Consider the following 13,504-nt stretch of genomic DNA (forward strand, 5'->3'; position numbering starts at 1 on the left):
ACTCCTTGTAGAGTGTTATTTAACAAACTACACATTTAAGCTAACAGCCTCAAACAGATAATTGTATGAGCATTTTAACAGCTGGACAGCACAAGGTTGAGACTTACATAGGGTCACAGATGTCAGTTGCAACCCCGAGAAAAGAAAATGAGTAATGCCTAGGGAATTGTTCCCTGTTATTCACACAGAAGCTGATGGAAACTTGACCATTGGTATTATAGAGAATAGCATCAAGAATTGAACTGAATACATTTGAAAATCCTCTACAAATAATTCTCACTTACTGGCAGTATGCATTTTTAATAAAACTAGCTTAGTAATGCAGTAATGTTTGTGTCTTGATTGCAACTTCATGTCACGTTTTTTAATGAAAATTTATAAAATATTTCAAAGTATTATCATCTTATATTAGACTTATACATTAAAAGGCAGTTAGTATACTAAAACTTTTATGTAAAAGCTTTAATCCCACTAATAGTTTAATACAGACAGATTTTTATTCAAGAGTAGTCTTAATTAAATCTGTTACTAATCTTACATTTACTGTGCGTGTTAAGGACTGCATAAAGACAGGATCTGAAATGGAGGTCTGCAGTGCAAACCACAACGTGTGCCATCCTTGAGCTATGTAGGCTCAAGAGACCAGGCTTTCTAAGGTTTGTATTACTGTTTTTATTTGATTCTTTGGCCAAAGCTGTTGACTTGAGTGAAAATTTGGAATATGTTTGCTAGGTCTTGAATGTTGCAGTTGTCAGTGAGGCAGAGGAGTGGTTTTGTTATCTACAAGGCTGTTTTTCTGAAGTCTAAAATTGATTTTAAATCTTCTTGTAAGAAGCTCCGAATAAAACAGATGTATGGCCTTAACAGATCCCTGACTGGGATGCAAATGAAATGCACTGCATCTTGCCAATGAAATAAAAGCAGGAATTATCTTTCTAAGATTGTACTGGAATTCAAAGCACTGATTCTAGAATTATACAGCTCTTAAGTATATAGAATAATTTTCTATACAGTAAATGCAGTACTTAAGAAAAACAAATGAAAGCCTCTTTGTTTTTTATATATTTTATGTGAACTGCATGAGTATTCTGGATTTGGTGATGTCTTTGCAAGATGGGGGTGTGAGTTAACTCAGCCTAGAAGTTAATGCTAAAACAAGCTAGCCACTGTCATCTTTTGCCAGCTTAAGACTTCCTCTACATGCAGCCCATGAGATCAACATGGGATCCCTAGACAAGGACGATACAGTGTTCAGGGTAGTTATGTCTGGCATTCTTCAGCCTATCCTGAGATACTGTACTGCAATGCAAAAATGTGAGGAGGGGCAGCAGCCAGTTAAGGTGAAAATAGGATCTTTGAAAATAAATGCTGACTGCATGGGATCTTCTATCTGCAATGTCACATTGTGAAGATTTGGTGGGGAAAAATGCAGTTTAATATAGAGACAATTTTTAGGATAGACCAGGTGAATGCTTTTGCCAGCCCAGGTGAGCAGTGCTTAGGTCATTTAATGGTTGCCACTAATCTGAGGCTCAGGCATTTATACTTTATCTGTGCCTGTCCCTATTCTGTCTGTGCCAAATGCTTTGAGATCTGACTTAAGTGTCTGCAAGAAAAAACTGATATGTATGAAATTTGCAAGCTTTTACTCATGCATGTTTAAAATATCTAAACATTGGTTTAAGAACACATAGGAATGCAGATCAGGTGATTTTCTTTGTCTTTTTCAGTTAATTCCATGTTAATTTCAGGCTTCCTTTCAGTCTCTGAACATTGCTATAAAACAATTCGTGATTATGCTGTTGTCAGTGAAGGCATAGCTGATTTAATTTCTAAGCAATGAGAATGAGCTGACATGTCCTCCATCTCATCTCTTAGATGAAATATTAGAATGTAGCATTCTCACACAAATGGAACTACAAAATATTTTTGAAGACGTGATTTGTTATTGAAGCTGGGTACAAAACAGGATTCCAGCATAGTAGGCCTTCTAGATACAAACTAAATAATAATGTATAATGATATACTAAAAAGGATACCTGGCATGTCAGCTATAAATATCTACCTATGCTTTTGCCATTTTTAGGCAGGTTACATAAATTTTAATCAACTGCTTCTGTTTTTCAAGGCTCCTCTACTTCTACTTGCAAATTGCACTGCAGGTAGAGTAGTGATGGTGCACTACGTATTTGAGTTTGTCAGTTTGCCACATAGCACTTACTTTGGAAATGGCTCTTAATGTCTGTTATTTATATTCAGTGATATGCAAGGTATTTTTTCATGAGTTCTGAAATAAAAGCGTTTAAAGCAAATTAGAAGGTCAACTACAGTAGAAGACTTGAAAATGTAATCAGATAATACTTAATCCTGCAATGGGATGTGTCACCTAAAGGCTCCAAGATACAAAATGAGTTCTTACAAGTACATTATTAATCTGATTTCCAAGGTAAGGAATACTCCAGTACTGGGGGTGAGATAATGATAAGGAAAAAAATGAATTCATGAAAAGTAAATTCATTTTGTCACCTGAGGCTTGACCCAAAGCTCATGTGAAGTCATGCAATTGATATGGAAGCTGGCGGACAGGATCTGAAAACCTGCACTGTAAAGAAAGCTGAGATTTACAAGAGTTAGCAAGCTTTCTCCTTTAGTCTTGATTCCTGCCATAAAAAGACAGGAAAGTCAAAATGCTAAGTCCAAATAAGAAGCAAGTTTCAGAAATCAATTTCAAACAAATACTATATGTTTTCACATTCTGATAACTCTTACTATCATTTTTTTTATAAGTACAGTTTTCTGAGAAACTTAACTTCTGAGATTAAGTCTCACAAGGATGTATTTGAACGTTCAAAGGAAAATTTGCAACAAGCTTTGTCATTCTATGCTATAACATACAGTTCCAATATTTGTTTACACAAGCCATGAAAAAATTAAGTACCTTTTTTGCCTAAGCTCTGCAGCTGTCAGCTGAGTCTTGTCTGTGCTCTGCTCATAACACCTTGTATAGAAGGCATATAATCTTCTGACCTGAGTGACTGCTAATTTCTGAAGAAGCTGTGCCATAGCTTCAAACTGGAATGGGAAGTGCAGTTGATTACTTTAGCAGTCTTCTTTACGATTTTTTAGATCTGCTCCAAATATCTTTTCTGCGCTGTATTTTTTTTTTTTCCTTTAGGCTTTAGAGCATGCTGGAACAGAATTCATCCTGAAAGTAACACCAAAGTATAATAGTGTTACACTTGTTAAAAGAGCTATAAAAGAGTGTTTCAGCTCTGAAGAATATGTGCAATGGGGGCTGAAGGCTGATATCACAGTGAGTAAAAATCACACAAAAGACACTATTCCTGTTTCTACATTTGGTATCTATTAATGTTTGTCTTGCACTAGTGTTTGGAGGCCAAACAGTGCATCATAAATAGCATTAAAAATGCTTTTGAGGAAATAAATAGGTGGAAAATGGCTAATTATCCACATTGTCTCATGATCTCTCAAAGAGAATGCTAGAAAAAGGGGACTTGGTAAAACAGCATGTTTTGAAAAATATTCTAAGATGCGTGCTTACTACCTATGTAATCACTGATCTGGGGCCAGCTGGAGCTTTGCATGTAATACTAAAAACCTCAAAAAAAAAAAACAAGCTCAGCAGATGGAAGATTGTTGTACCCAATTAACTCCTAGAACAGTACTGTTCTGAAATTAAAAATTTTAAGATCTGTTAAATTGCTGTTACACAATATTAAAATTATTAACACAGCACTCTATATCCAGCAATCACTAATGACTGCTTCTGCTGCCTTCTCCTTGACTTCCCCAACCACTGATAAATGTATTCCAGCAGCACAGCAGAAGGTTGCCACTAAAGTCAATAGGACTGTGTGTGTAACTCTAAAGTATTTTTATTTTTATTTTTTTTTTACAAGCATTTGATATTTTAACTTATCAAAATAAAGCATTTAGCATACAGTATTTTCACACATTTTGGAGACAGAAATATTTATTTTGAAGTCCTTCATGCATTGATAGCTCATTTAGAGTTTTTGTCACTGATGTTCATTTTAAATAGGTTTCCTTGCTTTCTTTAAAAAAAAAAAAGGCTACAAAACAATGTTTTATCTTATTATCATGTGTTTCCCTTTATGCAGATATTAAACAATTAGGAAAGTAGTTGTGTTTATTGCTGGAGATTAAAGAAGTTATTCAGTTGCAGTGAAACCTGTGTATCAAGTTATCAGGTTGAAAATTAAAATCCAAACAGCAAAGTGTGAGTTGTGAATGGAAAAGATTATTTTTATCCAAAAATATAAATTATTTGTAATTTATTTACCTCCATTTTGTGTGCAGAATCAGGAAAAAAACAGTAAATCACGGTTTTATACTGTTGCAGTTTGTTATGCCTTCATTAATTACAGTATTTTGTGAATTTCATTTAGAATTTACAATAAACTTCTTTGTAATTATAAATAGAGGTATAAAAGCAGAATCTTACATTATATGTCTCTAAGACACCAGTTATGTTAAATGCACAATTTAAGATCACAGGTACAATGCCTTTCAACTTAGTCAAATATCATGTGCTTTCAGTATGCTTCCATGCTGCATAGTTGAGAAATGAAAAATAAGGGGCACTTAGTGTCTCTAATGGCACTTCTTTCAGCAAAGGATGGTGTGTATTTGTGTTACTAACCAGGGTTACTTTTCAAAACAGTATTTTAATGCATGCCTGAAAATGTTTAACAGTGAATAAAGCAACAATTACTACACCGTGCTTGAAGCTTTAGCTAATAGTACAAGGATCATCATTGCTTGTTTTCACGTCTCCTTCTAGCAATAAACTGATCACAGCCTTACTCAAGTAGCTGCATGTTCCCTTTTTTCCAACTGGATGAGTGTTGTAGAATGCAGTCATGTCATCCTGCAGGACAGGGAAAAGACATTTCTGTGAAATGCTGATTATGAAAAGGAGAAACACAGGTGAACAGCTGGAGTATGAATATGCTAGAAATGCAAAATGTGTTATAAACTCTAAAGATATAGCATACTTCTAATCAATTTTCAGAAAACAATTTTTACATTTACTTAATCTGACCATGTGGAGAAGGGATTTATAAAACATACTGCATATATTTCTTTACTGAATTTTTCAGTGCTGGACAGATAGTGCCTTTTTCATATATTTTTTTAAGTGTAATAGATGACAGAACTGCTCCCTTAAAGCACGCAAACAAATGATTACTATGTGGTAACACTATGCTACCACAATACCATTATGATCAGGTCCTTTGGTGTACACACAGATGCAGACTTCAGATTTATCAAAAAATCAATAAAATCTAAGAAGCAAATCAGGGTCAGGGGTAGCACATGAACTCAATCAGATAAGATCAGCAAATAGATCTGCTTCACTAAACACCTGTTTGACTCAGTTAATGATGTTAAAACAGCTGCTTATTCTTAAATTATGTATTGGCTGTTTTAATAAAGGTTCATTTCTAATTCAGGAAATGTGTTACTTTCCAATTACTTTATTAAATAGCTGAGATTGTGTGGTGAAAATATTAGACCTATCACAGTTTTAGGGTATGTTTGAAATTACTGGAGTAAACACCTGTGACATTTATTACATGTTAAAATGGAAAAATGTTCAAAATGTTTGCAAATCAGTTTAATGGAAGATCATTCAGACAAAATCAGAATCTTAAAACTTTAGAGAAAATAGGATATGATCTTCAACTAATTCATCTCTAAAGAGATTAACTCAGCAACAGGAACTGCTTTTGCATATCTATGTTATAAATCAATAGAACTTCCCAGTCGATCACACCTTTGAATACACTGCGCATAACAGTGCCAGACTGAGCAAGTACAATCATCCCCAGGAGCAGGGTGCTTGTCCCACTACTTTTAGTCATTTCATTCTTCAAGCAGTCAAATCAACCTGTCCTTATTATAGAATTTCAGAGCTTTGAAGCATCAGTACTTGCAGTGAGAATATTCAGAGGTCCTTAAAGCTTAAAACCTTTAAGGTTTCTCCTTTAATACCATCAATATTTCTTTGGTCACTGTCTTTCTTCGTATCTGTGCCCATAAGATTCTAGGTTCATGCTTGCTGAGTATTGGGTTTTTATTTTTTACATATTTATTCTTAACTCTTTTCTGTTCTAGTTTTGTCCTGCAGGTAACTCTTTCCAATTGTAACGAATATCCTGTTTCAGCTTTACCCACTTCAGAGCTGGCTAACGCTGTGGTCCCCTTACCACATGGATTTGAATTTGCAACTCAAAGTATATGTTTTACCTCTGCTTTTGGCAAATTTATGCAGCATTAACACATGCAGAATTAACAATTACAGCTAACTGGAGGTAGAATAGTAAATTGTGTTTTACTTACCTGGTATTCAGCTTCCTTTGGCCTGTTGTGATCTTTCTGAAAGTCATGAAATGCTTCTTGTACAACTTTGTCCAAGTCTACTTTGTCCTGGAACTCTAGCTCTGGATTTCTCTCCAAAATAACAGATATAACCATCAGCAACTATAAGGCAGAAAAAGACTTAAATTTAATTTGTTAAAGTTCAGGTTCTATAAGCATTGTAAACAAACACATATTTGTTTCAAGATGGAAACAACTTAATAGTGGCACAAGTAATAGCCCAGAAATAAGGATTACTGACTATGGATGAAAGAATCATTGAAAAAGGAGGCTTTCATAAAAAATTACTATTTCAGATGGCATCTAGTTAAGGACAAAACCTAAATGACTGACATCAACATCTAACTTCAGGAGGCAGGGAAGTTATTTTCCAGATTATTCATTTCAGGGAGCAACCACAAATATTGGTGGCTCAAGCAGCAAAAACAATGAAAAGCATTTGATGTATAATCACACATGGTATAATTGCATTACAAGCAAAGTCAAAAAAAGTACAGCCAACAGCTGTAAAAAGCATTAAGTTTGATAGAATTTACATTCCCTGTAGCTCAAAGATAGGAAGATGACCATGTTAAGTGACTTGCAGAAGTGGGCAGTAGAATCTAGATTGACCATCATTTGTTTGGTAACTGTGTTTTGTTTGTAGCAAAAAGTTGACTTATTCCAGCAAGCAGCATGACCAGCAGCTGTTAACCAGAACTAAAATGGATTTAAATTATTTTACTGTGCAAAGGAACTCACAGGCACCCTAGATGTAGACTTGGGAACTGACAATGAACACAGCTGACAGCACAGGTGTCAGTTACCAAAGGTACACATGCACTTGATCTGTCCAAAAAGTATCCATTATTAGCTGCACTGATAAGAAAAGGAGTTTAAGGAAGCCTTTTGCTTTACATAGGAGACTTTTGCTGGCACACACGGAGACTGAAAGTTAGTTAAGTTTGTAACAAAGGCAACTTATTAGGCAGCCTCAGCAGTATGGGAAAGAAAAATCTATCACAGTGCAAACTGATGTTTTAGAGCAAGTTTTTCCCTAGATCTGAAAACTTGGTGGGAAAAGGCCTGGACTATGGACTTAATGGAATTAGATATCTCAATAGCTTTTGCACACTCTGACCTACATGGATTGGCATTGTCATTAATATTTATCTACCTATTGGCTAAGGAAGAAGAAAAACATCACAGACTCAGTGTATGTTGAACATGCTGGCAGCAACTTGTTTAATCAGAAAACAATCCATAGAAAAAGCACTGAAATATAAAAAATTCTGTTTGTATTTAAAATGCTATTTCTATAAATATTTGAGCTTTTTAAAAATTATTTCTTTTTTTTTTTTTTTTTTAAACAAACTCACGCACAGCACAAAGTTTCCTTTATTGTTAAGCCACAGACCTCTACAATGATTTGCCTGTATTCTGGTTGGTCAATATTTTGCAGCATATCTTCAACTAGGAGGGAAAAATTCATTTCGTACATCGTCATATCCGATAAGGTTGGTTGCTGAAAAGTAACAAATACTTGTATTAAGTGAAGATCACCTGCATTAAATTTAAATCACTCCTCCACACAACCCCCCAATATAGGCTGTTTGTTTGTTGAATAAATAATATACAGCCATCAAAAAGGAAGCATATTTCAGAGTCCGTGGCAACACAGCTCTGGAAAGGGTATTTTAGTCTTATGATCCTACAGATGTGTTTTCAAGTAACTGACTTCCATTCTTTTCTAATTCTATTTTACCCAGTAAAGTGTACTATGTATGGCAACATACAATTAAATATTAGCAGTAAAATAGTTCTCCTTTAATTGTAAGGTAGAGCAGAAATAATTGAACACCTCTGCGTGCTTTACCTGTGGTAAAAATCTCCCTGCTACTATTAAACCATTTGGAGTTCTCTCCAAGATTTGCCACACCCTGTCATAGAATCCAGCAGGAGTTCGATTGAGAGAACCATCTATTTGTCGTCGGTTAAGCCAGCCTCTGTGGACAAAGAAGGGAAAAAAAGTTTTACATTCAGAATGAGGATGTGTTCTGTGGTGTAAACCATAAGGTAAGCAGTGATAGCTAATGCCTTCTAATGAGGCATATGCAGCACACATTGTGCTTCTTGCGAAGTTATGCTCTGAAGAGGGAATAAAATCCACTTGGTGAAGAACTGCAAAAGTTAACAGTGTTGTTATGTGCCAAAGTTAAATTAAACTTAACTAGAAATTTAAATCTATGGGAGGACTTCTGACTTTAGCCTTACTAATACAGCTAAGTGGAAGTACTGTAATTAGAGCTTGTTTTCTTGCACACTAATGCACTTGGATTGGCAACAAGTTACAGCTTAGAGAAAAGATCACAAGTTACAGGAAGCAGAACCTCTCAAGTATTGTAGAAAAAAATCATAATACAAGAAGCTAGAAGAAAGGGCACTGAACAGCATACATGCTGTTCTTACAAGTTACTTAAGTAGATGGTACTGAGTAATTTTGGCTCCTGTCCCTTAATGAGGGCATCAAGGAATATAATGCTTCACAGTACTACCAAAGTGTATACATAATTACTATTAGGTAAGGCTTCCAAAAGGATAGAAATGAACAAGGAAGCTGTGATGTAAAAGGAACAATTGTAGAACTTGGTTACAGCTGAGAAAATGAAAAAGTGCATCTTTGCTACCTCTCTTTAAGTAAATTGCTCAGTGATGGCACACACTTTAGTGTACCTCTTAAATGGGCAGGTATTTCAGAAACGCAAATTACTTGAACAGTTTATTATGAATGAGAACAGGTGCCACAAATCCACAAATCTCATTACCTCCCTTGCTGCTGTGGCTGAAGAATATCCAACAAAAGCTGCTTCACTTCACTAGGGGACATCTGGTACAAGTCCTTGGCTGGCATATCCCCTGCACGGAATTTCAGTTCATACTTCATGGCATGGATAATCCATCTGAAGTGAAGGGAGGAAAGCATTCCTTAATTAAATGTGAAGTTTCGAAGGAGGAAAATTTAGTCTGGTAGAATACCTCAAAATCCCATGTGATCCTGCTATTATTATTTCACAAGGACATTGAAATAGCATCATACTGCTGTTTGTACTGTTATGTGGAATTTTTCATTTGTTTGCAGTATGATTATAAACTGATAACAAAAATGAACAGATTTTTACAAATGGGTTGTAAAGCATACTTCTCAAACGATTTCACCACATACATTAAGACAAAAATTTACTTAACTTTTGATGTTGAAATGCCTACTTAGAAGTGTATTCTTGAAAGTATGTGTGTTTTGCTGGTGTTTTTAAGAAAAAGCTCAATAATTTTACATTTAAAAAGATTTCAGGGCTTCTTAATAGCTTTAGCTTTTAAAATTCCTCTTTCCTGTCCATCACACTTCATTCTTTTGCTATTCCCTTTTAAAAAAAGATTTGATTAAATAAAAACATGGAAATTGTGAAGATTTTTCAGCCCTAAGGACTAGGAAGGCAGGACTTGGCAAATTATTAAAGGGAAAAAGATTATTTTAATTCTACAAATAAAAATAATGCTGCAGATTCTAATAAAATTTAAAAGACAAAGTAAATCTATGAAGCAGGATAACTGAACGTGGACCTCATTCACTTACCCTCCACACTGTTTCAGTTCAAGTAGTTATTACAATCAAAAGAGAAAAGAAACATAAGTAGTTTTTCTTCAAGTAGTCCATCATCTAACACCTCATCAAGTCTAGGATATGTCAAAGAGCTGTTTACTCTCTATCAGAGAAAATGTGAAGTATTCCTAAAAGGTTTACCTTGTCACCAATATAGCCACATTTGGCAGGTATTTTATTACTTTGCCTAGAAAGGAAATAATTGTTTCTCTAAGTCAGGTCATGGTCTTTTGGACGGAAGGATTCTTAGTAGTTTCATAGGCTTCTGAGATGTCAGGCCAACTAATTCAACCTTGCTTTACATTTGTAGTTCCTAAGATTATTCACTGGAGGTACAAGATACAGCATAATATTAGGCTTCCTGGGCATACACATTATCCAGAACATACAGTTTATTTACTTTACTGTGCGAATAAGCATCTCGTTACTAAGATTAAAAGCAAAACTGGTTTGAATTGATTCATTTTTTACTGTCAATTCAACTGTATCTTTGTGCAAGTTGTTCACTACTCTTTTCTGTTTGCAGTGGCCTATGCGACACAGCAATGTGAAGAATGGGCCTCTTACTGAACTCTTCACAAATAAGGGTGGGCAGAAGTCAGATGATTGGAAGGTTTTACAGTAATAGGACTGTCAGGAACTTGATATATTTCAACATGAAACACTGAAAACAAATCAATAACAAGACACTAAATCAAATCATTATCAAACTGGAATGCTCCTTCTGTGAGAAGGTTAATTTTGCTCACTGAAATGGGTGATAACACTGGAATAAAAAAAATTGAATCTCCAGAATTAACCTTGGAAGAAAAAAAAAACTGTAAAAAGGATAAGCTGCAGCTGATGAGAAAAGGGAAGAAGATTAACGTGGATTTGTAAAGGCTATAGAAAAGTATGTAAGTGCAAAAGAACAGATATACTTCCAGTTAAATGTAAAAAAGTCATGAAGTTTTCAGTTTCATAATGACCCAAAAGTAATACTAAATTAGAATCAGGAAACTTATACGCTAGAAAATAAGACTGCAAGTATACAGCTTCAGTGCTGAAATGCTGTGTTTTCCCTATCAAAAATATGGATAGATAAATTCTAATCTTAAAACATTTTCAATAAGTCTGTAAATCTCAGTCACTAGGACCTGCTGTCTTCAAAGAAGTGCTTATTCAAATGCATGTCTGTTCCTAACTGTGAACAAAACAGTTACTGTAGATAGCACTGCAAATACAGATACCACAGAATACGATAACATTCAACCTTAAGCTATTTGTAGACCACATTATCAAAGAATTAAATAGAACAATCCAGGCTGTAAATGATGTTTCACACTTGAATCAGGTTTGGAGTTCCTAAGCTCTGTATAGCTTACCCTTGATAAGCAGTCAAGAAGTATTTTGCCTATCCATAGTAAGGATAACATCACATTAGAGGCTCAATCATTGCAGATTAAGTGTTTTTGTGTAGAGAACTGCACTTGAACAATGTCTTCTTTCTGCCAGATATCAGGTACGCTATCTAGGTGCCTCAGAATGTTCTAGGAAATTCTTTACTGGTACGTGCATTTGAACAACGGAAAGCTTTTGTTACCTGAAGTTCCTATTACAGTCAGCGCTAGAGAAGAACAAGCTTTCTTTTTAGGTAGACTGTAGTCCTGCAACTCTGAAAACAAATATTTTAAGTACCTTGAAACACTGCTTCCAAGGGATTTGTTTCTCATAGTTACTGGACTTGATTTCGTCAAAACTGTATTACAAGCTCACTATGTTACATGCTCAGCACTTATTGGAAACATACGTAGGTACCTGCTTGAATGAGCCAGAAACTGTGAAAGAAAGGCTTCACTGCTTCCATGGCTATTAGGTAAGTCAGGAAGAATGTTCTGGCTTTTGGATGCTAGCAGGACTCGGTGACCCAGAGAAAGTACAATTCCTGGAGCCCCTTTGACAAACAGAAACCCCACTACAGTATTTATGGTTTTGAAGCCCTAACCTGATCATTATTGAGCATTTAAAAATACCACAGTTTACTGTATTAGCTTATAGGAAAGCTTCAAATGAGGTATTACAAAGGCTGCCACTCCTCCGCTTTACACTGTTCACTGGCAAATTAGAGAGCGGTTTTTTGTGAATCCAGTTCTGGCACACTAATTCAAAGCAGGCTTCTTAGAAATGTAAAGCTGAAACATACAAATTTTGCTGCATCATCTCATATAAATCTTTGTTTCAGTGTAGCAACAATCTCTGTTGAAGCACATATGTTTACTTGCCATGTTACTAGTATGTGTAATAGATACTGTACTGACCCGATCCGTATCTTCAGCATGCCACTGAAAAGCTCTGGTGAATTTGAGATGATCCAGCCGATATGTATGACAAGTTCCTGCTGAACTACAGCTTCTCTTTCATCTTGTAACTGACATTTTTCATAGATGATGTTCTTAATGACTGCTGGGGATAAGGGATTAGAAATAACTTCTTCCTCATGACCAAAAGCTCCAAATGTCACCTACGGTATATTGAAAACAATTCAGAAGAATTGGAAAGGAATAAAAGCACCACAGAAGCAATTCAGAAACTAAACTTCATGAATTCTGCTTTTTACAGTACAAAAATAATTCAATGTCAATGCTTGACAATTGTTAATACTGTTAGTTGGATAATATTAAATAACAAAATTCAATAAAGATCAAAAAAATATGGAGAATGTCTGTCCAAATTACAACTAAAGTGCAAGTGTGCTGCTTGCTTCAGAATCAGGCATATAATCAGGACTGTACAGCAGGCTTAGATATTCATTCATTTCTGATATTCCAGCTCCACAGCTGTCACATAAAGCTAGGAACTTAATTCTGAACTTTGTTTTCTTATTTCTGTGAGCATTCTAAGAGCTACAGCCTTCATGATAAGAAACTATTATGCTGCTGTACTGGATTGTTTAACTGCACACACCCTCCAAAAAATCTTTCTATTAATTGTCAGTGAAACACATGGTATCACTATTTTTTCCTCATACAATAAGAATCATTAAAAAGGACTTGATTAAGACAAGTTTGTTAAAAACTTGAAAGTAAACAGCTGTAAATCATATTCCATGCATATGCCAACTTCCTCAATAGCTGCAGAGCACTAAAAGTACACAACATGGAATGGCCATCAACATGGAGTAAAATAAGGACAAATCAGTTATCATAGCATTCCATTTAGGTAAATATATGCATATTTTATGATAAAAATAAATAATATTCAACTACTGTTATTTGGAGATTGCTCTTCATAAACTTAATTACAATTCCTGTACTAGCAGATAAAAAGTGCTCCTCAAGAAGGGAAGAAACACTGCTGATTAAAATCTATTCGGAGCAGAAACCTGAAATCCTGAAAGACTGTTTCTCAGCTATCACTCCTTGTGACAAATTAACTGACTTAAGCCCAATGACAAAGAAA

General features: G+C 35.1%; 1 protein-coding gene across 5 annotated transcripts in view; it reads right to left on the reverse strand.

Annotated features, from left to right (window-relative positions):
* Nucleotides 1-421: 421 nt before the first annotated feature.
* The window catches only part of PHKB (phosphorylase kinase regulatory subunit beta), a 71,256-nt gene continuing 58,173 nt past the window's right edge, over nucleotides 422-13,504 (reverse strand). For 2 of the 5 annotated variants that reach the window (XM_031614920.2, XM_031614918.2), the window contains exons 27-32: nucleotides 12,364-12,566; nucleotides 9,231-9,365; nucleotides 8,282-8,411; nucleotides 7,823-7,930; nucleotides 6,388-6,528; nucleotides 3,640-4,912 (exon numbers count right to left, since the gene is read on the reverse strand). In XM_031614920.2, the coding sequence (XP_031470780.2) occupies nucleotides 4,775-4,912; nucleotides 6,388-6,528; nucleotides 7,823-7,930; nucleotides 8,282-8,411; nucleotides 9,231-9,365; nucleotides 12,364-12,566 (855 nt within the window). In that variant the 3' untranslated portion in view covers nucleotides 3,640-4,774. Of the gene's footprint in view, nucleotides 3,206-3,639; nucleotides 4,913-6,387; nucleotides 6,529-7,822; nucleotides 7,931-8,281; nucleotides 8,412-9,230; nucleotides 9,366-12,363; nucleotides 12,567-13,504 lie in introns of those variants that run through there. The other 3 variants (XM_090149962.1, XM_031614922.2, XM_090149961.1) reach the window with 3 other exon arrangements.

This window comes from Phasianus colchicus, chromosome 13, assembly GCF_987193195.1.
Source record: "Phasianus colchicus chromosome 13, bPhaCol1.hap1.1, whole genome shotgun sequence".
Lineage (NCBI taxonomy): Eukaryota > Metazoa > Chordata > Aves > Galliformes > Phasianidae > Phasianus > Phasianus colchicus.